Here is a 26,032-nt window from a genome sequence, read left to right on the forward strand (position 1 = left end):
CCAAGCTCACCTTCCAGACGAGGACCAGGGTGGGGTGGGGGCGGAGAGCCTCAAACTATTCATTGACAAACTGATCACAAATCAATTTGGGGCTCACAGGAAAACAGCACTGCTGGAAGAATCTGGGTTCTGACCATGGGAGAGAGAGGAAGAGGTTGGATGACAGTGACTAAAATCCAAAGGCCTTTCTCACTGGAAGTCCTAACGCTGCATTTTGACTGTAATGCCACCACCATCAGGAAAATAAAATACCACATTTGAGGACACTTTTAAGAGCATGTGGCCTTCCCCCACCCACCGTGGTACTAACTGTTGAGTCTACGCCTTTGTGCGCTAGGCTACCACTCCACGAAGATAAGTCCTAGAGGTTTTACAATGTTTATTTTGAGGCAGCTTCTTTTTTTTTTTTTTTTTTTTTTTTTTTTTTTTTTGGTTTTTTCGAGACAGGGTTTCTCTGTGTAGCTTTGCGCCTTTCCTGGAACTCACTTGGTAGCCCAGGATGGCCTCGAACTCACAAAGATCCGCCTGCCTCTGCCTCCCGAGTGCTGGGATTAAAGGCGTGCGCCACCACCGCCCGGCTGAGGCAGCTTCTTATTAGGTTGTGCAGCTAGACTTGAACTCCCTCTGTAGCTCAGGCAGGCCTAGAAATTTCTGTCTTGTGATACAGAGGCTGGCTTCCCTGGCCAGGTTCTGGAGCTTTAATTAAGAGCAATCACACAGTTATGATGTGAATCAAAGCATGGATGTCCAGGAAGGGGTTTCCTAAATTATCAAAGAGACGAACGCCCAGGTGCTCACACATGTGGTCCCGTTGGGAAGTCTGTCGGTAGTAAAAACCAGGTAAGGCTTGAGAGACAGATGTTTCCCATCGGAGCTCAGAAAGGATTTTGTTTGGTAATTCTTTTACTTTTTTCCCCTTTGTGTGTATATATGTACGTGTGTGTTTGTGTGTAAATGCTTATCTGTGTCCATGTGCTCATCCAAGTGGAGGCCAGAAGACACTTTTGAGTGTTATGCCTCAAGTACAGCCCACCTTTGTTGCTGCTGTTGTTTGAATGGAGAGCTCGCTGGCCTGGGCCTCACTAATTGGCTGGCCATGGGCGGCCCACTTCCCAGTATGAAATTATAAAAGTATGCTACCATGCCCAGCTTTTCCCCCTTTCTTGTCTTTAAACACAGAATATGAGGCTCCAACTCTGTTTCTCGCACTTACGTGGCAAGCACTTCTCTGACTGTCCCCAACCTCTGATAATATTTTACTGGAGCCCAAAGTATGCGCCACTTTGTCTGGAAAGTTAAATTCCTGACTCTATCAAAGTTTCTACTAAGCCGTGGTCACCAAAGGATCACTAGCATGTGAGCTACAGATACACAGCACCACCTGTATCCAGTGTTAGGATAGATTGTTGTGATAATCTCTGGTGATCCCACAGTCTCTGACAGGTAGGTAGTTAGAACAAGAGCAGGTTTGAAATGACCACTTGAAGAGAGATGTTTACAAGCATTATGAGAATCAGAGGATCAGCTCATAGCATGGTGGGACTCCACAGCTTCTATCCTGTGCAAACAGTGCAGGGACAGTATCCTGGCTTTGAAAGAGGAATATTGAACACTCTTTTCTGAAAGCTCCTTTTAGTGTGATCAGCAAGAAGTTGGGCATGCACTGTGCAAGAACCTTGGAGCTTAACATTAGAATGTGTGTTGCACACAAGAAGCCTTTCTAATTAGGTCTGGACCACAGTACCAGTCATGGAAATAGTTTTTAAGTTACTAACACCCTACCTGATGCTTTTCTCCCTTTACAACTTAGGCCAAATCCAATTTATTTCCCCATAGAATTTTATAGATCTCCTCCCTCCTCTTCCCCGATTCAATTTATTCTCTACAGCATGTACCTCACTGTTTTGCATCTTCTCCCAAGGAGAGTTTCTTTAGGGAAGAGGACACATCTTGAAGAAGCACAGTTAAGAAGTGTACATGAAACACTATCTCAAGCTAATCCAGCCATTCAACTGCCCAAAGTTTCCCAGCACTGAGCATAGAGCAGAAACTAGGAGACTCGGAGAAGCAGGGAATGCTAGGGGTATTTTCTGCCCACACAGCCTTCCAATGCCTTCTTGAACCAATTCACATTTGAATCTGAGAAATTTCTCAGAGTAGCAAAGATGAGATAATTCCCCTCTGCTCACTACTCACTGGAGATGGAGAAAATCTCCCCTACTTAAGTAATAATCTTGTGTAGGCAGAAAAACTTTAATTGTAGAAGTATTATGTAAATGTAAGTTATTTAATTAAAAAGGGGGGGGGAAGCCTTCACAGGAAGTAGCTGTTTTAAAAAAGATGAGAGGCCTTGTTTCTCTTTACTGTGGATTCTAAGCAGCTCACTGATGGGCCCTGAGATGACACATCCATCACGGAGCGGTGGCACCCGCCTTCTGTTTCGAGGAAAGATGAAGTAATAGTGATGAGCCCTTCTCACCAACCTAAATATAAACCGTTTCCACGCTACTCAATAAATATACCGGCGGCCAGTGCTCCTCAAGAGATAAGCGGATGGGGAGTCAACTGATTGCTCAAGTCTAGTTCATTGAAAGTTCCACACGGTGCTTAATCTTGGCTGTCAACTTGGTTGAACGAGGGCTGCCAAGAAGATTGGTAGAGAAGGACTCTGGGTGTGTCAGTGAGGGTTTAGCTGAGAGATTAGCTAAGGCCAGAAAGTCAACTCTGAAAATGTGGACAGTACCTTTCTGCAGACTGGAGTCCTGGATGAAATAAAATGGAGGGAAGGAAAAGCCAGCCAGTACACAGCTCGATCTCTACCCCGTGGTGTGTGTGTGTGTGTGTGTGTGTGTGTGTGTGTGTGTGTGTGTGTGTGTGTTTATGTCTGCCCCACACAGACACACAGCCTTTTCTTTCTATTTCTTCCATCACGATGTGAGCTGCTGTGGCATGCCCTCCCCACCAAGATGGCCTGGACCCTCTGAAGTAGTGAGCTGCATGTGAGGACACAGTCTATAGCTAGGGGAAGAATCACAAGACCAGAGGACATGGCACTAGATGCTCATGCAGAGCAAGGAGATGTGCTGGCTTCCACGGAGCAGTGTGGAGACTTCACACTTTCGAGAATCTGGGGTAGGCCTAAAGTTGCCTATGCTCTTGTCTTGCCCAGGAAATTTCAAAAATCAATACACAAAATAAAAAATTATCCCTGTGAAATTCCTGAACAAAGGTCAGAAACATTTATGGAAACACAGACCATTGAACATTCAATAAGGAAAAGTCACAATGTCTGGCTTCCCATCTAAATGACCAACCATCCTGGGAAGACACACACCATGATGAAGGGAAAATGGAATCAACTGAGATTTATGCTGAACTGATGCAGAGTTTCAGGAAAACATCTGAAATACCCACCAGTGCTGTTTCATGTCTTAAAATACCAGAGACACAGGTGAGCTAAGAAAATGCTCCTGCTGAACTTTTAGAAGAGCAGGAGGATGAAGGGACTAATGGGGACAAAGGAGATTCAGACATACAGGAGACATCACCAAAACAAGACACAGCAGCAGGAACCTTCCAAAGTGGTATGATCAGGGAAAGGAGACTACATGACATGGGTGCTCAATGTGTGCTGGGGAGGAGCAGAAGAAAAGTCCAGTAAAGATCTAAACAGAGGAAAACTGTAAGTCCAAGAAATCAGTGATGAAGGAACCAGGAGGCACACCCTTGTCAAACTGCCTGAGACCAGGAGCATCTTCCGATGGCAGAAGACACCAGCGAAGTGAAGAAGCAAAGACTTCCAGGACTTCTGTAACCCACGACGACAGACCAGTGTGGTGTTCGCCCCCCAAAACACTTCCCAGGCAAGAACTCCTGCGAAGGAAATGGGCTATCCCAGAACATAAGGTTGGTATGACAGTTTTCTTACACTAAAGTCATTCATTTTTGCCCCACTCTGTTTCAGATCCCAATTTTTTTCTAGTTTTTTCTTTCTTTTTTTTCCTTTTCTCTTCTTCTTCTTCTTCTTCTTCTTCTTCTTCTTCTTCTTCTTCTTCTTCTCCTCCTCCTCCTCCTCCTCCTCCTCCTCCTCCTCCTCCTCCTTCTCCTCCCCCTCCTTCTTCTTCTTGCAAGTGAGCTCAGCTCTTCATTTTAACCTACCTCTGGCCAAAATAATATACAGGGTATAAAATAAAAAATTTAAAGTGGGGTGTTTGGAGAAAGATTATATCTGGTAGTCACAGGTTTCTGCTTCTTACCAGTCCTCCTCCTTCCTCCTCTGACCTCACTTTTGATATTTTCAGTCACAACAGCCAACTAGAGGCAGGAAGGCAGAGTTAAAGAACTTAGTGCCAGTCTGTAGCTCTGAGACTAAAAGGTCTCCAAGCCAATCATAACTGCCTACCTCTTAGCTCCTGTTTCATGAGCACAGCGACCCCCTACCTGCTTAACCACCATTAGGAACACACTGATGCTTTTGGTGGAATAATCACTAGCCAGCATGATCACAAGGTCAGAAACCAGAGATGTGAACATTTGTCTTAAGGTCACAACATTCGTGCAGAGCTCTTCACAGCCTCGATAGCTTGAGTGATGTCACATAGTTTGCCACAGGGAGAGCCGAGGCCCGATTGCTGTAAATACGGAGTGCAGGGGCAGAAAGCACCTGGTGGACACTTGGTGTGGTGACCTCCCAGTACTCACTAGAGTGCTCTGACCAGTCTGTCTGAGATACTGGGGGAGGCCTACTGTACCTACACCTTTCATCTACCAAGGAGAATACTTCATATTTGAATGCAGTATATCTGGGCATAAAATGGATAGGCTAATGGCTATGAATAAAAGCCCCAGAAGACAACAGTAGAATGTTACTCTACTCCTGCTAACATTTTTCATCTGCTGGAATGTGGGTGGGACAGGGGGCCTAGACAGTGCATCTCCAGGCCAGCTCTTCTGCTCTGGCTTCTGCAACTTCCTATTGTTCTTGTTAAAGGTCACAAGACATGATAAGAAATGAAAGGCTGTCAGGCATTCTTGCTTAAGGAAAATGACCTGTGACCATGGGTCTCTCCCACTGCAGCTCCCACTGTGTCAGATAGAATTTAAGAGATGTTACATCAGGTAGAACAAGTAACTACAGAGGTGGGGAAGCTGGCCTTTGCTGGGAGAATGTTCTCGTAGCTCTAAGCAGTTATCAGAATATATTTCCTGGTGTAGAAACTCTCTTGGTCTTTTTCAGTCCAAAAGATGGGTATAAAGATATAAGTATGACCAACCGGCTCTTATGGAATTTGGTAACAGTCCAAATACCATTGGATGCATGGCAAAGAAGTCTCTGTTCCCTGGTCACACCCACAATGTCTACCTTGCCATCTCTCTTTATATCTATTATATGTCTTCCATATCCTTTCCTGCACAGGGCCTATTAGACAATAGAACAATTTGGGATTTATATCTTAAATTCCAGGTTGAATGCTTCTTCATGAATTCCACTCAGATTTTCCAAACTAAACTTGTACTCTGGGGCCTCCAGTGCATATCTCTAGTGCAGAACTTGTCTCATTTCATTGGAATGTCTAAGTAGAGCCCATGGGTCTTTTATCTAGGCTCCTTTCATATGTAGTATACTATATGATATTTGTTTCTTGAATATGGGTTGAATAAATAATGATTATTGAATAAACAAACAAATGGATGAATGAATGAGAGGGCTCTTGCCTTTACCCTACTAAAACTCAAAAGTATAAGTAAAAAGTTCTTATGAAAGCTTGGATACAAACTAAACCAACTTAGAAACTTGAAATAATTTATGCAAATCTCTTTTAATACAGAATTAGCCTGAACTCAATGTTCTGATTTCTCTCTGGCAGACGGGTTCCTCTGAACTATGCTCTAAGTGTTGAGAGGAGAACTGAGTGAAGACGATTTCAAAGAATAGACAATATCTCATTTTTCTGAATCCACTTTAACCAAAAGAGCCTGACTAGAAAGATCTATAATTGTTCATGTGAAAGTCAAGAGTCATTGTGTAAGTATTTTGTAGTGACTAAGAAAATAGGGAAATGACACACACAAATGGGAGCTGCGAGCACAGAGGACATCTTGCTTTCAGGGAGGGATTGAGTTTTCCCTTAAAATGAACATAGCGTTCGTTTTCGAGTGTTCTACACACACATCTCCAGAGGAAGCCATCCCATGACAGTGCTCATGTCCTTACTGCCAAGAAGTCCCCTGAGGTAGGACATCACCCCTGGCTTCACCTCCTGAGGTCAGCAGCCCTGGCATCTGGGCCACCCAAATCCAAGCCAGCCAAACACAAATCTGGGTGTCCTCTAGACTCACTGAGAGAGCTTTAGTGACACACCCTCCTGAAGGTTGTCTTGGCCAGCAACTACTCACCAACCACTTTGTTGATGCACCACGCACAGAGCTAGTCTGTCCAAACACTCGGAGTTGGAGGGCTTGCTCTCTGCCCTCTCATATTAGAAGAAGAAAATCAATAGGAGCTCATTTTGATGGTGCCAGACACTCTATGCTGTAATACCTATTTATATGAACCAACGAGGGGGGCAGATTTGTGAGTATCTGCCCTGTTTGTGGAAAGCAAGAGGGGAGGAAAAATGGGAATTATCTCTTATGCTGCCTCTCAGAGAGGGAATGGTGTTGGTACACCACATAGTAAGAAACTAAAAACATCTTTAGAAGGAGTTTATCTGCCTACCTTTCTATCTTGAAATATTTTTATTGGGTAAAAATATCCCTTGAAAATAAATACATTCTTTTTGAAGACCAAAGTAAGATAGTTAATTTTTGTTGAAATTTTAAAAACATTTAAAGACTTTCATTTATTTGTATTTTATATGTTTGAGTATTTATCCTGCATTTATGTATTTGCACTGCATGCATGCCTGGTGCCCACAGAGGCCTGAAGAAGGCGGTGAATCTTCTGAATCTGGAGTTAGCATTGAGAGTTCTCACGTGGATGCTAGGAACCACACCTACCGGGGTCCCCTGCAAGAGCAGCAACTGTTCTTAACCTTAGGGACTGGTGACAGAGCTGGGCAGGAAGAGGAAGTAAGAGGACAGGGACAGAAAGGTATATAGGTGTGAGTATACAGGAAGCAGCTCTCTCTTGGGCTGAGAATTTCCTAGTGGTAAGAATGTGGCTGGCTTCTTTCTGCTTCTCTGATCTTTCAACTTTCACCCTAATATCTGGCTCTGGGTTTTTTATTAATAAGACTGTTTGATGATTTGTGTTACAGACTGGGCCATCTCTCCAACCCCTCTGATTAGTTTTTTATCTGCTTGTCTGTTTCCTAAATTATCTAGGCTCCTCCTCTGTGCTGTGTCAGGTCACCAGCCTTTTCACTCAGTTGTAGGCAGAGTAATGGGGAAAGATGCCGAGCTATAAGTTGGTTCACTGTTGGCTGTAAGTTGGCTGGCTACTTGTTACATCAGCTAGAAATTTTTAGTACAGCACATTTTCTTTCTATTAGGCAATAACCTGGTATTGAGCATCCAGTGGTGATTTCTTGGTTCATTGTTGATAGCATTTTGCTATTTGGGTTTCTGAGCATGACATTGCTTAGCTAACTTGTATTCATTTACCCCCTTAAATGCCTACCACAGATCATCTAACCCATTCTTCCCCTTTTTCTTCACTCTTAAGTAGAAGATGAATTAAAGGATGGGATTTCTTATCACATAAAGCTAAAGCCCAAGAATTTAAAAAGCTAGGATCTCAGATGTTTGGGCCTCTCTAATCACCAACAGATTATGTTAATTTTAAACTCATGTTAGACCCAAACATAGAAAACTACCAAAGTGCAAATTAAAAAAAAGAAAAAAAGTATTCAATGGGTTCACAGTGGCAGAGTAATGACCAAGTAGAGTGATGTCCTAGCACAGGATGACACAAATCTGCTTCTGATCATCCCTGAATGTCGGGTTTTGCCAGGGGAGAGGAGGAACAAAAAAGTACAAAATAGAAGGCTGGTGCAGAGAGCTGCTAATTAGAACAATCTAGAAAACAAAAATGCTGGAGTAATTTTGGGCCCACCATGCTGGGCTGGTTTCAATGCAAGCTCAGTGTTGTGATTTCTCTCTTCTCTGGGAGGATGTAATTAACTCGGCTGCATGGGTTTGAGGCTCATCAGGCTTCCTGGTGCTGCCAGCTCCCTCGTGACCAGGAACAGCTGCCACCAGCTATTCCCAAGAGCACAGAGCTGGGGCCACCCCACATGGCTGTGCACAAGTCACCAGGAGCAGAAGGTTCAGGCACCTAGCGGGGTTAGGTCATTAAAGATTAGGGATCTGTGACTTCCCACGCTAGTTAGTCCATTCCCACTCCGTCATTCCATGTCAGATAATCCAGATATGGTGGTTTAAATAAGAAGTGTCCCCCACAGCCTCGTGCATTTGAACATCCCCAGTTGGTGACACCGTTTGGGGAGGCTGTGGGACTTTTAGAACAGGGGGTATTGATGGAGGAAGTATGTCACTGGAGGCAGACTGTGAGACTTTACAATCAGCCCACTTCCAGTTTGCTCCAATGGCTTCCTGTGTGTGTAGCTGAGATCTGACCTTTCAGCTTCCAGCTCCTGCTACCACACTTGCTGCTTCCTTCCTGCCTTTTCTACCATTATGGATATCTAGTTCTCTGAACCTTAAGGCAAAATAAATTCTTATTTCTGTATCAGCTGCTCTCAACCTGTGGGTCATGACCCCTTTTGGAAAACACAGATATTTACATTATAATTCAAAACAGCAGCAAAATTGCAGTTATGAAGTAGAAACGAAAATAATTTTATGGTTGGGGGTCACCACAACATGAGGAACTGTATTAAAGAGTCACAACGTTAGGAAGGTTGAGACCACTGCTCTATAAGTTGATTTTGGTCATTGAATTTTATCACAGTAACAGAAACGTAACTAATTCACTAGACTAACCTGACCTTCTCCTTGATTATTGTGGCTGAAAGGGTCTCTGACATTGGTGATGACATCAAATGTCATCTCTACCAGTTTCTCCCTTTAGAATGTGGTATGGGCTGTTGAAGCAGATATGAAGAAAATGACAAGAAAACACTTGTGGAAGGTGCTGGAGAAAGAGAAACATCGACAAGAAAAGCTCTTGACCTAGAGATAGTGGCAGGGACCCCAAGGAGACACTGTGATGGCGGTGGGATCGGGATTCGTCTTAGAAACGGGGTTATTTTGTGTGGAGGCAAGGGTGATCAAGGTCGCAGTGGGTGCTCTGGAGTTCTCCTGAAAAACCAAGCAGCAATTCCTGCTCACCCATTTGATAGACACGACAGTGTGCTGTATGCTGGTTCTTTGATGATGCTTTCATGAAGCCCAAAAGTGAACTATCCTTTTGAAATTTTAGAAAGGGCTAACAAAAACACCTAACTCATTTCCGAAGTTTCCTACTCACTGGCTGTCTTCCATTGTTATTTATCTCTTCCCCCAGCCTGTTCCTTTCCATCTATGACAAAGGACAATGTAAAGCTGGTGCTTTTACCTCATTTTGAGTGAGCAAAACAAAAATCCTAAAAAAAAAAAAAAAAAAAAACTTTACAACTACAATTGAGTAATGGCCATGAACAAGGGGATGAAGTTAATGGGTTTTTATAGATTTACTATTATTTTTAAATATATGTGCATGGGTGTGTACCTGAGTGAGTTCATACACACCATATGCCTGTAGGTGCCCTTGAAGGTAGGAGAGGACTTGGATCCCAGGCATTGGGTCTTCTGGCCTGAGTGGAGGGTTTTCCTAACAAATGACAATAAAAGATGGTAGACCACAAATGCCGTGTTTAAATAATTCACAAGTGTTCAAGATCAATTTATATATGTAATGGCAGCTACTGTTTAAGCATTTTCTTTTTCAAGATTTCTTTTATTAAAAGCACATAAGGCTATTAGATTTTAAGTCTACTTGTAATGTACCTTAAACCACTAGATAATTCTTAAATCACACCTCACACACCCTAAACCATAGACCCAGCAGTGGCCGCTCTTGGATATTCCCTCCCTCAAGCCCTCAGAAACCAATCAGCTTCCTGTCTCCTTAGATTTTCTCATTCTAGACACTCCTTGTAAATGGAGTCACATGACACTGGCCTTTTGTGTTTGGCTTCCTTCTCTTAATATCATGGTCTTGTTTCTGTTTCATTTTTTTTTTTTAGATTTATTTAGTTTAGTTTATGTGTATGAATGTTTTCTGTGCATATATGCATGTGTACCATGTGTGTTCCTGGTGCCTGAAGAAGTCAGAAGTCAGATCCCCTGAAACTGGAGTTAGAGTTAGTTGTGAAATATTAGGTGGGTGCTGGGAGCCAAACCCAGGTCCTCAGCAAGGGCAGCAAGTACTCTTACCCACTGAGCATCTCTCTGGCAACTTAATATGATGTTTTAAATTTTATCTATATTGTGCCATGGGTTAGATTTCATTCCTTGGTATTACTGACAACATTCCATTGACTCTCCACATCACGTCTAACCATCCAACAACTGATCAATACTTACATTGCTTGTACTCTTTAGACATCATAAATAACTTTCCTAGCAGCTTTTGTGTAAACAGAACTTCAGTTCCTTGGGTATATTCATAGGAGTAGAATCACTAGGTTATATTGTGGCTTTATGTTGAAAAAGTTAAGCAATTGCTAAGCTATATTCTCAAGCACCTGCATATCTCTGCACCAGCAATGAATGGAAATTCTAATTTTCCCACATCCTCACCAACATGATTTACTGTCTGTCTGTCTGTCTCTATTACAGCATCAGTGTTGTGAAGTGACATCTACTTATCATTATCCTCTTGTTCCCTCATGACTGATGTGCTCAGCATCTTTCCTTTGCTTTTGGGCCCTTCCATATCATCTTTAGAACAATGTCTGTTCAAATCTTTTGCTTAGTTTTGAGTTGAGTGGCTAATCTTTTTATTTTGAGATTTTCAATAATTGTTCTTCAAATTATTTTTCTAGAGATGCTGCTAAAAATGTTAGGTTTCACTTACTTCAGTCCTAGCCTTGGGATGAAATACACCTTTATTGATTTGCATAATAATTAAATCACAACATTTATTGAGTTCCTTCTTTGTTCCAAGTCCTTTACAACTTTTATTTTAAAAATAAAATAAATGCTGTTGCTTGGACCAGGTGTGTCTTCTTTTCATACTCATGAAGATCAGCAAAGCCTTTCCTCAGAGAAGCACCCACTTGTTTCTCCTGAAGCTGGGAGACACTCATCCCTATCTCATACCAAGAAAAACAAATTTAATAAAACAGATATATCTGTAAAATACCATCTGTGCTTTAGACGCCTGGAAAAAGTCAACCACTTGCAGACTTGAGGCAAGTACTGCTTCCAAGTCCTGTGGGGTGATATAGTATGTACCTTAATAAAATTTACCTGAAGATCAGAGAACAGAACATGACACTAGATTAAACATAGAGGCCAGACAGTGGTGGCACACACCATTAATCCTAGCACTAATGAGGTTGAGATCTGTGAGTTCAAAGCCACCCTGAACTACATGAGATTGACTAAGTCTAGGAAAGAAAGAGCTGGGCAGTGGTGGTACGTATCTTTAATCCCAGCCCTTGAGATCCTATGCCTTTGCTTGGGAAGCACACACACCTTTAGTCCCAGGAAGTAATATGGCAGGGCGGAGAAAGGTACATAAGGTGTGAGGAAACAAGAACTACAGGCTTTTCGACAGAAGCGTCCCTTTCAGCTGAAGCTCTTTCAGGCTGAGGAGACACTGAGGTCAGAGGCGGCGGCTGTGACTTGCTCTGCTTCTTTGATCTTTCAACTTTCACCCCAATATCAGGCTTTTTTTTTTTATTAAAAGACCATTCAGCAATTCGTGTTACAGTTCTGTTTCAGACCCTTGAGATTAAGATGGTTCACATCTCCAGCAAACACCAAAAGAGTTCCCCAACTTGACTTCTATTCACTCTCCACACACCAGATATGAGCTTATCAAGGCAATGAAGGAAAAACCACCACAAAACCATCTGCTGAAGAACATGGAGCAAGACAGAGATTCATTTTCTTAAACCAAGTGTAGCAAAGTTGGCAGCAGGGAAGAATACAGAATACAAACTGAGAGGGTTCATCTTCAACATAAACAACCATGAGCTGCACAAAGGCCAAGAGGGGCATTGCCTCCACCAGCCCTACCCTGTTCTGGAAGTCAGAAAGTGACAAAGCAATAATCAAATGAAGGTTTCAGGACCTTGCTAAGCCTCCCCTCTGCCACACTCTCTTGGTCCCCATTCTTCACATCTAGGTTTCAAGTCCTCCATTTGCAAATCTAACATACCAAAGTGTGCCAACCACAAGCAGCCAATGGATTTGAAGCACTGTCTGTAAGTCTGTCCATTTGTGATGTGACTCTTCCAGAACAGGCTGGAAGTTCCAGAACAGAACCTTTCCCACTGCACATATGGGTGTAAAAGCTCTGCTACGTTCACCCCTTGTGGCTCTGTGAGGGAGCTGCCAAGGTCTCCTAGACTACTACTCATATAAACAAATTCATACATGTTCAACCCTTAAGGTGTCTAGCTATCATTTCCCAGCATCAAACGGAAGTTTTAGTTAATCCTTGATCCTTGTGCCTTCAACCAACACCCTGGAAATGCTGATGCATTTCCTCTTGGCAACGTGACACCATACTCTGGAAATCCATGGCGAAGAAAGGTTCACCCTAACACTTGTGTGTTGGACATATATATGACCTAGAACATGATCATGTTCCATGTAGCACTTTAAAGAGGTAGCTTGGAGAAAATGGAACCAATAGGGTGCGCTTTAGTCAATCGATCGAGTCTTGCTGGTGTCCAAATTGGTAGAGGAGATTTAGAAGTGAGGTCTCCCATTAAAGCTCATGCATGTAAAAATAAATAAAAACAAAGATGGCGGAGGACATGGAAAGATGACAGCCACCTGCATTCTGATGAGAGAGCCATCGGAGGAAATCACACCCACGGCCACCATGATCTTAGAGGTCTCTAGTACTGTGTGGAGTCAGTTTCCTTTGACCAGTGATATTGTCTTATGCCAGCCCAACCATATGAATACATGGGGCTTTCCCAGTTAGGCGCGTCTCCTTACTTGGGCAGCTACTCACCCTGTAGTAGTCGGTGCTGTACACGTCCCGGGACATGCCAAAGTCCCCAATTTTCACCAGCAGGTTCTCCCCCACCAGGCAGTTCCGGGTGGCCAGGTCACGGTGCACGAAGTGTTGGGATGCCAGGTAGACCATGCCTGCTGCAATTTGCTGAGCGATGTGCAGCATCTGAGATTGGGTCAGCTCAGTGGGTGGGTTGCCTTCCGCCATCAGTACCGCGTCCGGCCCGTGTGCCCTGTGGGAGAACACAAGGGGCTAGAGCCTCGGCTGGAAGACTGGAGAGGGGCTGGGTTTCCGTGCTGGAGGACACGGCCTGACTAGGTGAAGAGGAGGCCAAGAAGCTCCATTCCACCACAGTTTATCTCCATAGCCAAGAGAGTGCACGGCTGCCTCATTTCTCCTGAGTGGGACACCCGGGGCTGTGTGGGCTGAAATGGTGAGACCTCACACCAACACGTCAGCAGGCTTATGTTTCGGGGAATTCAGAGCTCTGCTGCCATCAGACATTGGCCACAGTCTTAAAAACTGAGCCGCATAATCTGCCTGAGAGGGAGTAAAAGCGGGAGCAGAAGCTGGCCCTCCTAGAAGCATGGTCCTAGCATCAGTGAGGTCCCCGGGTCTCCTCCAAGTCGCGCTGCAGCAGGCCACCCTGCCCCAACACTGACCACTCCAGATGTCCCTGCCAAAGATGGGCAGCTCATGGTCCCCTTCAGCCTACCTGATCTGTGACCAAATGTGGCTTTCAAGCCTTGGCTTTCAACCCTTGATTCTTTTAAGACCTGAGTCCTAGCCAGCAGGGTCACTCATCCCCACACACCGTCCACACAGATATCAGGGCCCCCTGTGTCCTGAGAGGGTGTTACAGGGAGTAATGAAACCTGCTACTGGCTCTGCATGGCCTGGGCAAAGCTTCCCTCCACTCCAAGGGAAAATAAGAAGGGAGGGCATCTCCATCTAGTGCTTGAAAATACTTGTATCAAAGATGGAGGGTTTTCAATACATGTAAAGCGGTTGACTCCTTCTGTGGGTCAGAACTACATGAGTGTTTGAAAATGAGAGAGCAAGAATTACGCAACAGTTTTAGCCTGGATTCTGCCTTCCATGAACTCTTCCAGCCCAGACACACTCACTTCTCCCTCAAGGCTCCAGCCTGCAGTGACTCTCCCTTTCTTTGCATTTCTAAAACATGCTGTCACCAAGCTTTTCACCCTGCTTTCTCTGGGAGCAAGCTCTGGCAGAGGCGTGGGGCGTATTCCAGTCCACCACTATCTAACATTCTGATCTGGGGAAATCTTTGAACTTCGCTAATCTGCAATTTCCTCATTAGTCAAAGGCACAAGGGTATATTATGCTGGGTGATCCCTTGGTTCCCCCCGTGTCTCTGAATATCTAGATTTAACCATGCTCTTGGGAGGAGCTTTCTGGTTTCATACCAGGCAAGTCTTAACAGATTTCATCTCTCCTCAAACCCCACCCCCCAGCTGCCTTTTGTGGCACCCAGGAAGAGCCCTGAGGAAAAGTCCCTGGAGGTTATAAAACAGGACACAGCACAGAAGCCAATGCTCAGGCTGTCAGGATTGAATTTGAACCCAATGCCAACACAAGAGAGTTCTATCACCTACTGGGTCTGTTACTTAATTCTATAAACCAGATCCTTTGAGCACTATCCTAGGGCATTTGCATGAGGAAGAACTGATACTGCATGGGGGGGGGGCTTTTTATAAAGTAGGGGTGGGGGATTTACAAAAACTGGGTCTGTAATATGGAGAGTTGCAGGAAATGGGAATTTCTTGAGGATGCCAAAGTCCTTCCCACTTCACCAAAGATTCCTCACTGAGACCTCAACCTCAGGTAAAGGATCTAAAGATACACATAAATTAATGGGGGACCAAAAGACTAAGAGAAACTTTAGGCATTCAAGGAATGAACAAAGGAAATCAGTGTCGGCCATAGCCTGTCCAGCTACAGAAAGCTGGACAGCTGAGTCTGCAGGAGGCATCCATTCCAGGGGAAGGAAGTGTCCAAATCCCTCATGCAAACCTCACCTCTGCAAACCTCCTGCACCAGCCTTGTGCTTCAGCAGCAAAGGGAAGCTGGTGGCCTGGACACAAGAGCTCTTCATAGCTCTGTGCATGGGGGAGGTTCTTCTCACACCCTTGAACATCCCTTTTCCTGCTTGCTTCTGAGAATGCAAGAAGGCTTTTCCCTGGCAGTAGCCTCAGCACACCTTTGCTTTCTTGGAGCAGATGTCCCTCAGTAAGGGGGAGGATAGGTGAATCTCCTGGATGAGTTCTGAAGAGGACCACGGAAGCCAGGTCCTCCTGCATCTCTTGAAAATAAAAACGCATGCTATTCTTCCAGGAGAAGCTCCTTAAAGAGAGGCAATGGCAGTGCCTCCCCGGCGCTGTGGCTTGGGCAACCAACAGCAGGCTTATGGGACTCAACCTTCCTGGTCTGGTTGTCTCCAGCAGGGACTGCAGCTGGCAACTCACCACCCAGAGCTGGCTCTGTGATTCGTACCTCTCTTTACTGTGTATTTGAATGTGTAGTGCTGGGGATCAGTCTCGGGGCTTGTGCAGGTGAGGCACGTGCCTTGTCATTGAGCTGCATCCCAGCCTCCTTCTGATGTGTTAAAAAGTATGTTTATCCTTTAAATTTACTATAAAAATTGATTGGCACATAATAGTTATTCACATTTATGGGACAGAGTGTGGTATTTTAATGCATGTGCATTAGGTATAAGGTATGATTAGACCAAAATAATTGACATACACATCATCTTAGAAATTTATCTTCCCCTTGTATTAATAGGATCATCTCTGTAGCTATTTTAAAATATGCAATTCATTGTTGCCAACCATTGTTACCCAACTCCGGTCATGCAGACTTACATCTCCTACAGTGGCCCCTATACATCCTTAAAGTGCTAAGAGGCACCTGCTCTGGGAGAAGGAAGTGGGGTCCAGAGGGACGTGGCAGGAGTCTCAGCTCCGTCACCTGCTGCATGATTTGGCTTCTTTAACTGCGTCACAAGGACAATCATAGTAATAGTGAGTTTTAGTGTTTATAATAAATAGTGTTTATCTTTAAATTTAAGTCTTGAAATACTATTTGGTTTTTATAAATTGACACATCTTTCATGCTTAGAAATTCTGAATAAATTACTTGAAAATTACTCATCTAGCTTTCTCCACATTAAGAGGGAACTTTGGAGAGATTCTAAAGGGAAAAACTGTGAAACTCTTGAAATAAAATTTTCCTTCTCATTGTCCACTTCACCTCATGTGCTCAGTATATGCTTTTTCCATGAAGAGAAAGGTTAGAGACATAAGACATCTGGCTTTATCGTGCACTGCCAAGATGCTGGGGGATCTGTCATGGCGGCTGTGTGCCAGCTCTCCTCCTAGGAAGAGGACAGCCTGTCCTTGCAATGCATCGCTGCACCTGAGTCTGCTCCTTGGCAGCCACACTGGTCCAGAGTTGAGCAGATTATGGAATCAAGCTGGCTGAGTTTCTAAGCTCTCCATGCCCTGTGTAGGATGCCAAGGGAGGGCTTCTGAAGGCATGGGGGAAGCTAGGGTATGGTCGACAGTCAGAAAGTAAAAAAATGAGTGGCAACAGACACACTCACATGCACATGCAGACACACACACACACACACACACACATGCGCACTCATATACAGACACATGCACATTCATACTCATGCACACACACATACATATGTACACACATGCACATACACTCATACCATATACATTCACACCCACATACACTTGAATACACACACTTATGTAATACACACTCACACTCATACACACATGCACATATATGTGCACATACACCATACACTCATACACACATGCACATATATGTGCACATATACCATACACTCATATCCACACACAGTCACAACCATACACACTCACATTTACATACACACACTCATTTATGCACATATACACACATTCAAAAATACACACAGACACATATACTCCCACATACCCTCACATTCACACACAGAGCACACACTCACTAATATACACTCACACCCATAATAAACACACACTTACTCACTCACAACATATACACACCCATAGTCACACACATTCACACACACACTCACTCACAACACACACTCACACACACACCCATAGTCACACATTCACACACACACACACACACTCACAAACACACCAGTCTGAACATGCAGATACATAAAACTGCATCCATATAATTGTACGTGGGTTTATTTTGTTACAGTATTTAAGAAAGGACATTTTTGGGTTAGGGAGAAAGCCTGAAGAATGATGAAAATATTTCTCATAGGAACAACTAGCCCTCAACCAAAGCCAGCATATCTTAATCTTTTCACTTTAGCCTGACAATGCAAAGTACAGAATCTGCCATTACCCCCTGTCTGTCACCCACAATGAACGCTTTGTTAACACAGGAAAGTGGGTTAGGATTGTTGCTCAATACCGTGAACATTCCATGCACTCCTGATCTCACCTGGCATCCCTTCATACACATACAGCTGCAGGGGAAGCAGAGGTCCAGCCCAGGCAGGAACTGAGCAGCATGTGTAACACAGACAGAGACCGTGCAAACGGTCCAGGCAGCAGCAGCCTGCAGAGCCAGGACTGAAAGCAGCGGAGCACTGTCCTCTCAGTCCTTCCTCCTGTGACTGACTAAGACTGCAGTGTGACTCTTCCAGGAAACGGGACGCTGTCTGGAGCATACTCCTGTGCGAAGGCCTGGGCAGCAGCCCGGGACACAAGAGGAAGATGGGGAGGACTACGTGTGACCCTTACACAGAAGATGCCACTCACTGGGGTTTTGAATCCCTGAACCAAAATAAAGAGGAAAACAGCAGAAATGGTGGGCTGTGGGATCAGAAGTTATTGATAACTCCCCTCTAAACTTGTTCTTGGGGTGCATGTTGTGTTGCTTTAGGCAGAGAAAATGAGGCCAGGAAGGGAAGGTGTTCAGTATGTTCCTCAACACCTTTTGTTTCCCTCAAGTATAATTCTCCACCGAACTACATGGAATGTGCAGGCTAATATTTCAAAGACGACAGCTGATGTTTAAAGGAAAGAACACATAGAAAGGACTGTAAGGGACTTGGGATAGAGGTGTCTGGGAAAGGGGGGCTGATGACCCACTCAGAAGGAGAACCCATGTTCTCTGTCAAGGCTAGGACATGTGGTACCTCACCCTGGTGACCTTACATGTAAGATCCATTTCTATTTCTGTTTCTGCCTGATGTAGATGAAAACATTCTTTTCTTCTATGTCACGTGGTATCTATATGACTCACTATATGCTTTTCTCTAGACAGTCACAGGACAGGGACATTTACCAGGGGTCCCTACCAGGGTGACAGGCAGCCCAAAGTCATGTTATTAAACTCATCTCTTCTTGTGATCCCTTTGCTGACTGAGTTGGTCACCAGGAGAATTTTTCTAGAGTTTGTTCCCTGGACCTGTCATGCTCCAGCATCACTCGGAAGAATCAGCTCATACATGCCAGAGCCGAGTACCAGCTTCACGTCTGTTCGGAGGTGGCAACCCTGCTATTGTACCATGGCATCTCCTCAAAAGCTGCTCTTTGAACCTCTGTGCTCCATGACTTCGTCTCACGTTACAGAACAAACGACTTCTCATGGCTCACGCTCACTCGAAGGCTCCTCTCACTCTGCCCTGTGTCTCCTCCTCCCACTGTCTGGGGGAGGGGACGTCTTGAGAAGCCATTGCTGAACTAAGACCTAATGAGACCCAGGCTAGAAATCCAAGGGGCACTAGCACTCTGTTTCTCTTTAGGGACCGACCCTGCTTACACCCACATCACTCAGGGGGACCTTGTTAGCAATAGCCACACTTGCAAGACTCCATTGGCTCCGTAGGATGTTGTTCCATCCTTTTCCTTTGAATCTTTGGTCTTTGGGCTCGTCCTTTCCATTCTAAACCCAAGAGCTCCTAAGTCAGATCAGCCCCACACAGTAGCTTCCCAGCCTTAAGCTGCCAAGTTGTTACCTACTTCGCCTCCCCAGTTCCTGCCACACCCGGCATGCTAGATGCTTCACTCTGACCCCACTGTACCGTCTATGGTGCCTCCTGGGTACCTTAGCTTCTTCTGTTTCTGTAGCCTTGGGTAATGCTTATCGTTTGTCCACTTGGCACACTCTTCCAGACACATAGCATTAAATGTAACAAATGCTCAGTGAATGCAGATTGACTAATTAGCTTCACCTTAGGTGAGGTGACCAGACAAGGAAAAAGAAATGTGTTCTTCCTTTCCCTCTGCTCCTTTCTCTGTTGTGTGTGGGTGTAGCCATCACCAAAGATTCCTCCAAAGAAAGGCCTGGGTTTCCTTCCCTTCACCCTTCCCAGGAGCTCCCCATCCTCGCTCCTGGTTATCTGAGCAGTGACGTTCTACCCGCTTCTCAAGCCCAGGTTGGCTCCACCCCTCACTGTACCTAAGGAACTTGTTGAGGTCTCCATGCTTCATGTACTCAAAGACCATGATGAGTGGGTCGCCCTCCACACAGACACCATAGAACTTGACAATGTGCTCATGCTGAAGGTTGGTCAGCAGCTCGGCTTCACGGTGAAAGTCCTTGCGGGCATTGTCACTGGCATCCTTCAGCGTCTATTAAAAAGGGGGCATCAAAGAGAAGGTTGTTTCAATAAAGAATTCCATCAGTGAGGCCTAACAATTCTATTAGGGATGAGGGCGTATCTCACTGACTACACAAAATGTCAGGGAACATCCTAATTCCTGAGGAAGTAATGTGTTTGTGAGGCCTCATCCTCATGGGTGCACACAGGTTTGTAGCTTATGGAGCAGTCTCCTAGATGCATTCTCATTGAGTTCTGGGGAGCTTATCTTACAGGCTTCTTACCTTTGATCTGGACCAGTGACTACCAGGGGTTTCCGTCACTTCATGGTGCCTACTGTGACTCCTGTGGTGCTATGTGTACCTTACCTCTACTTATGCACCCTTGAAAAAGGTTTTTTTTCATCTATGTAGATGTATGTGCATGGGTGGATAAGTGTATGCGTGTGTATAAGTAACCACGGGGACTAGAGGTGCTGAATTCCCTGGAGCTGGAGTTACACCTGATGTGTGTGCTGGAACCTGAACGTGGGTCCTCTGAAGAGGCATCATGTAGTCTTAACCACTGAGCTATCCCTTCAGCTCCCTCCAGTCCCTGATCATATGACCCTTTAAAGACTAAATTCTGAAGAGACCTCAGAAAGAAGAACATAGTGAGGCTTGGTGGACCCAGCCTCCAAATGCAACCAGGACCATGTTCAGTCTTTATGCGACACCCTAAAGTTTTCTCCAGCCTGATCCCCACACACTGAGAAATGCCCTATCCCTTCAGCTGTCAGATGATCAATCATATTGCCAAGATGCAGGTGATCCAAAACACACCAGCAGGGCTTCCACGAATAGGGGTGAGATGCACAGAGCCTCATCAGAAGCTCAACAGCATGAAGAGGTGACAGAAATACCTGAAAGTCACGTGGTGGGGTCCAGACCTGGGATAAGAAGCATGAAGCATGAAGCCTGCATACTCCATGGTGCCCTACCCATGCTGCTCTTAGTCAGTGTCATGTATGTATACTCTGTATTGACACATGCTATCATTTAGTCAGGACTGTGGTAGAACCAAAGAGACATTTCAAGTTCAAGGTTAGTGTGCCTAGAACACATGAAGCCCTAGATTTAATTCCCATAATTACACGAGAAAGAAATAGACATTGACCCTAATCTTGACCCAGGTGGTTATGAACAAATAGGGAGAAAGGGCATTTATATAATTAACTATGAATTTAGCAGCCTGAGTGAACCAGCTTCCCCACATCTCTGTTTGGTCTGTCCCTTGGCAGTGCTCTCCTGCATGCGGCCCTACAGTTCCAGTTCCACCATATGTAATGTTTGCAGCTGCTCGGATAATGATGGGTCCTGCCTCCCCATCCCGGAACAAATTCTCACCTTTGCCTGGAATGCTATCTTGGGTGTGGTCGCTGGCATGGGAAATTGAACAGTGCTCCTCCCTAAGGTGTCTACATCCCAATCCCCAGAATTTATGAATGTTACCATCCATTGTAAGGGGAATCCTGCATATGATTAAAGTAAGGCTCCCCGTATGTGGGGATGGGTGAGCCCAGTACCAAACAAAAGCCCTTGTAAGATATAAAGACAGAAAGAAACCCTTCCCCAGAGAGGCTGCTGTCAATCATTATCAAAGTTTGATGGCAGGTGTGACTATCAATATCCAGTTAGATTCGGTCCTGGAACAAATCTAAAGCATTGACATCCAGTAGGTTTGTACTATCTGAGAAAACTTGGCACTATGTCCAACATCCAAGAGTGCTGCCAGACCCTGGTGGTCATTTCCAGGCCCCCTCCTCAGCTCCGTTCTCCCTGCAGGGCCCTTCCTGACAGGTGTTACCTACAGACCACGAGATATGCCACCACCTGAGTTCCCTGGAAGACAGAGCTGAGCTAGATACCATCAAGTGAAACATTTATTAATGGATATTCCCAATATCAACATGAACTGGGAAAATGGAAAAGGAGGCTGAGCTCTGCTTCATCTCAACAGAAGCCTCATTTATCTCTATGGCCAACCTGTAGGGAGCTGATGGAGTCCTGAGTCAATCAATCAGTCACAGATGCAAGGAGCCTCTAGAACACAGTGTTAGCTCCATGGCCAACCTGTAGGGAGCTGAATGGAGCCCTGAGTCAATCAATCAGTCACAGATGCAAGGAGCCTCTAGAACACAGTGTTAGTTCCATGGCCAACCTGTAGGGAGCTGAATGGAGCCCTGAGTCAATCAATCAGTCACAGATGCAAGGAGCCTCTAGAGCACAGTGTCACCTTGCGTGGAATTGCTGAATGCTGTGTCTTTTGTGCTTTCTCAGGCTTCGGGGAGCAAGGTGCTGGTCATCCCCAAGTCTGTCACAGGCTGGGTTTTCAATATGCCATTTGTATTCAAGGGCCACTGCTCACACAAAAGAGGGCATCAGTAAGTATGCTGGAATCCCCAAGGAAGCAGTAGCTGAGGGAGGCATCTCTGCCAGCCGCCATCCCTCCAGAGCTGGCCATTTCCCTAACTATAGCTCTTCAGCAGCACTTAGTGTTCTCTGTGGAGTTGTGACTGGACTCACAGAGACAGAAGTCACAGGTGTCACCCCCCTCAGGCCAGGGGTGATGGCAGCTTAGGGAAATTGTGAAGTAGCCCTTCACTGTCCCCACAAGCACCATAGGCTCTGGCTGGAACGGAAGCAGATTTGGATAGCGGAGTGCTCAGAGAGGCCAGAAATCTCTGATGGTCATTGCCATGGAAACAGTGCTCTTCCTCACACAATAACAAAATGAACAGTGGCAGAGAACTAGCATGTGGATCTCTGCTTCCTTGAATCAGAAGAAAGTGAGCTTGCCACATACCCTCTGCCTCCCAGATTTAGTCTAGTTGGGTCCAGACTAAACGTCTTTGCCTTTCTGTCACACAGGCAGGTGCCATGAGCTTATCATGAGGGTTTTATTTAATTTGATTTTGTACATGAGCATGGTTTGGAGTTTTCTTTTTCCACCTGTCTTTCTGAATTTCTCAAGGGGAATTCAGCAAATGAGGTGAGGGGTGTGGAAGATGAGCTTTGTCACCTGCCTGGTCCTTTCCTTGATCCTAGAGAGAAACACACAGACCTGCACATTCCTTGCCTCTGCCTTACATTTTGGTTTGGGGTATTATGTCTGTCTACACCAATTTATCACTGGCTGCTAATTCAGCGTTACACCACTAGAGGAGCCCTGATGTCCACGGTCTGCAGTAAGCAGAGACTGGCCCAGGATATGGAATAGAAGTGAAAGGTGAGTAGACACTGGGGAAATGCCGTGTCCGCCAAACGAGGCTCAAGAGGAACTCGAGGGTGGTACTATGTGCTCTCACGTGGGGAGGGCTGCCTGACGCACTCTGTCCTGGCCACTTCGCTCCACATTCACCCTCCTTCTAGCAGCATTCCCATGGTGTTCAGGTGGGTGAGGTTTAAGCTAGAGCTGAGAGTCCCAGGTTCAAATCCTGGCCACACCCTGGAAGCTTCCCAGGATCCTTTGTTAAAAAGGACATTGATGTGATTGGAATTTGAAAACGGGTCCCTGAATTCAGTTTTCTCATACAAGGATCCACAGAAGATGAAAGATGCATGGATAAGGCCGTTGGTGTCCACTCAAGCCATGAGAAAGGCTGTACTCTTGGGGAGGTCAGTGGGGAGGTGAGGACCTCCTGAAAGGCTGTCTCACCTCCGGGAAGTATCCGGCTATGTGGAGATGTAGGCTCGGCCCTCACACTCTCCCACAGTTCAGAGATTGCCAGGATTTACAGGAAAGCTTATGTCTAAGGCCTCGTGTGTTTATCACATGCCTAGAAAAGGGGCTGGTCCTTGTAGGTCTTTGTCATGGGCACAGACAAATCCTGCAGAAAAGCTTTCTGGGCAAGCTCTAAGTATGTCCTGTTAATCCAGGAAAGACAGAAAAATGCTAGAAAGACACAGAGAAAGGCAGAGAGAGAGACAAAGAAAGAAAGATTCAGAGGAAAGGAGAGAGAAGGGGAGGAAGGAAGGAAGGGAGGGAAGAGGAGAGGAGAGGATGGAAGGGAAGGGGAGTGGAGGGGAGGAGAGAGGAGAGGAGAGGAGGCAAGAGGAAGGACAGAATCTTCTTTGAGAGAGACAGCCTGAAGATTTAAACAAGCGCCAGTATCTCCACTTCCCCAGTGCTGGCCGGCTCTTAGTGCAATGTCAGAAACTGCAGCTCACTCACATTCTTTTTAAATCAAAGCGATTTTACTATTCATGGACCAAATGCATCCCGCAAACCTGGCATCCTCCTGTGAGCCCATCCATTTTTGCATGGTGGGCCCTTTTTTTTGAAATTATGATTCAATTCTATTTTAAGAGATTTTGGAAAATATGGTGGTAACAACTTGGCCAATTTCAAATCCTGAATTTGGCGTTAAAAGGACAAAATTTTTGTGAGGATAGAATCAGGGCCAGACAGCAATCAGAAGCTAGAAAAGTCTATTTATAAATATCATCTCTGTTTCGGTACCATGTCTGGTTGTCATTTTACTCAATTATGGGAGGCTTGGTCAGTAGCAGAGCTCCTGTCAAGGAGAACCCAGGGGTGTGGGCCCCGCTCACCCTTTAGCGGCCCCGCTCACCCGTTAGCGGCAATCCCCACTTCATCTCCTTTGATGGATGCATTTGCTCCATCAGCATGCAGCCCTATTCTTTACTCCACGCTGCCTCACAGTGCTGTTTCTTCTTTTTCCTGGTGGTTTTCTGGATACTCCAAGGCTGGGGTTATCTCTGACTCCAGCAGGAGGCCTAACTCAGGGCTGACTCTGCCTGTTGTGTGTACATACTCAGAGCCGGGATAGATGTTAACCCAGAAACGATTTAACCAGTGAAGTTAAATACGAGAGATCAAAATCCATTCCAAACAATGAAGCAAAAACTTAAAACCAATAAGAAGCTATCTAGAGAGCAGGGAACTCACCCGGAGCATGAGTGGGACAGTATGGCTCACCAAACTAAACAATGATGTACTTCAAGTTATAGGTGACTTAAGGAAAGATAAAACAGGCTTTTAACAATGCAGACTGCAATTCTTCTCATACTTTAGATATCACAGAGATGGCATGTCTTGGGTAAAGACAGAATATGGAAGAAACTATTAGTTTCAGCTCCCCATTACACTTCTTGAAACACAGAAATGAGGACACTCCCAAGCTGAACAACCAGGGGTCATGGGTTTCCCAGGTCTAGATCTCCTGTTAACAGAAAATCTTTGCTCTCCTCTATCTTCTAGCTGTGCCTTATCCAATATAGTAGACAATAGTGTCATGCCACTAGTTACCAATTTAAATGTTATTCCAAATTGTGATGTGCTTTAGTTAAAAAACAAACACAGAATTTTGGAAACTTGACATGAACAAAATTTGAACTGTCTCATTGACATTTCATCTTAATATGTTGACATGATGTTATGAGATATGTTGAATTAATAAACTATACTAATAAAGTAAGATTAATTTTTTTCTTTTTACTTTACTAATGTGTGTATCAGAAAATTTAAAGTTATAACCCAGTTTCATTAGTGGCTCATATTTTCCTACTAGGAATTGCATTGTTTTTACAAAAACAAGCTCTTCATCCTATGAAGAGGCCAACCCATGCCTCGGGAACATGGGAAGGCATTTCTAAGATGTAAAGTTGAGATAGAATTAGGGCAGACAACCTTTCTTGTAGGGTTGTCACAGTCAACAGTGAGCCAAGCATGCAACTGTTGGCCTTTTTTTTTTTCAAGTTCACACACAGTGAACTTTGCGAGGCATATTTTAATAAACACAAAGAAAGAAAGAAAGACTCATATAAATAAAATCATAGCAATGACAGAGTGTTGTAGGTAGGTCCCAGGCATCTCTAGAAATAAAATCCAAATAATTATACAAAGGTGATAGGGGTCACTATAAAATATACTCTCTGTACTAGAAACCAATAATACCTATGTCAACTCAATTAACTGTCTGTAACTGGTCTTTGAAAGAACTTAAATTATGTGCCAAGTGACAGTCTCAAATACTAGAGTCATAACCAGGTTGTTAGTGCTACTGTATTTATTTTGACAGCGATGCTGGCTCAGGGTTAGGTTCTAATCCACACACTTTAAAAGACTTAGTGATATGGGGAATAAAATTGATGGTTTGTGCTTGCATGTCATTAAGTTGCATAATTAGAAATGTCGACCCTTGAAGATGGGAAAACAAGTTTAGAGACAGTCAGGGAAGAAATGTCAAACAGGAAACGAAGTCAAAGGTA

The 26,032-nt window shown here is 44.7% G+C and overlaps 1 protein-coding gene across 1 annotated transcript in view; it reads right to left on the reverse strand.

Moving 5' to 3' along the window:
• Ntrk2 (neurotrophic receptor tyrosine kinase 2) overlaps positions 1-26,032 on the reverse strand; it is a 342,416-nt gene that overhangs the window by 56,564 nt on the left and 259,820 nt on the right. Inside the window, exons 14-15 of the mRNA XM_028863139.2 lie at positions 19,619-19,791; positions 13,142-13,376 (exon numbers count right to left, since the gene is read on the reverse strand). Coding sequence (XP_028718972.1) covers positions 13,142-13,376; positions 19,619-19,791 — 408 coding nt within the window. The remainder of the gene's footprint in view (positions 1-13,141; positions 13,377-19,618; positions 19,792-26,032) is intronic.

Source organism: Peromyscus leucopus, chromosome 5 (assembly GCF_004664715.2).
Source record: "Peromyscus leucopus breed LL Stock chromosome 5, UCI_PerLeu_2.1, whole genome shotgun sequence".
Classification (NCBI taxonomy): domain Eukaryota; kingdom Metazoa; phylum Chordata; class Mammalia; order Rodentia; family Cricetidae; genus Peromyscus; species Peromyscus leucopus.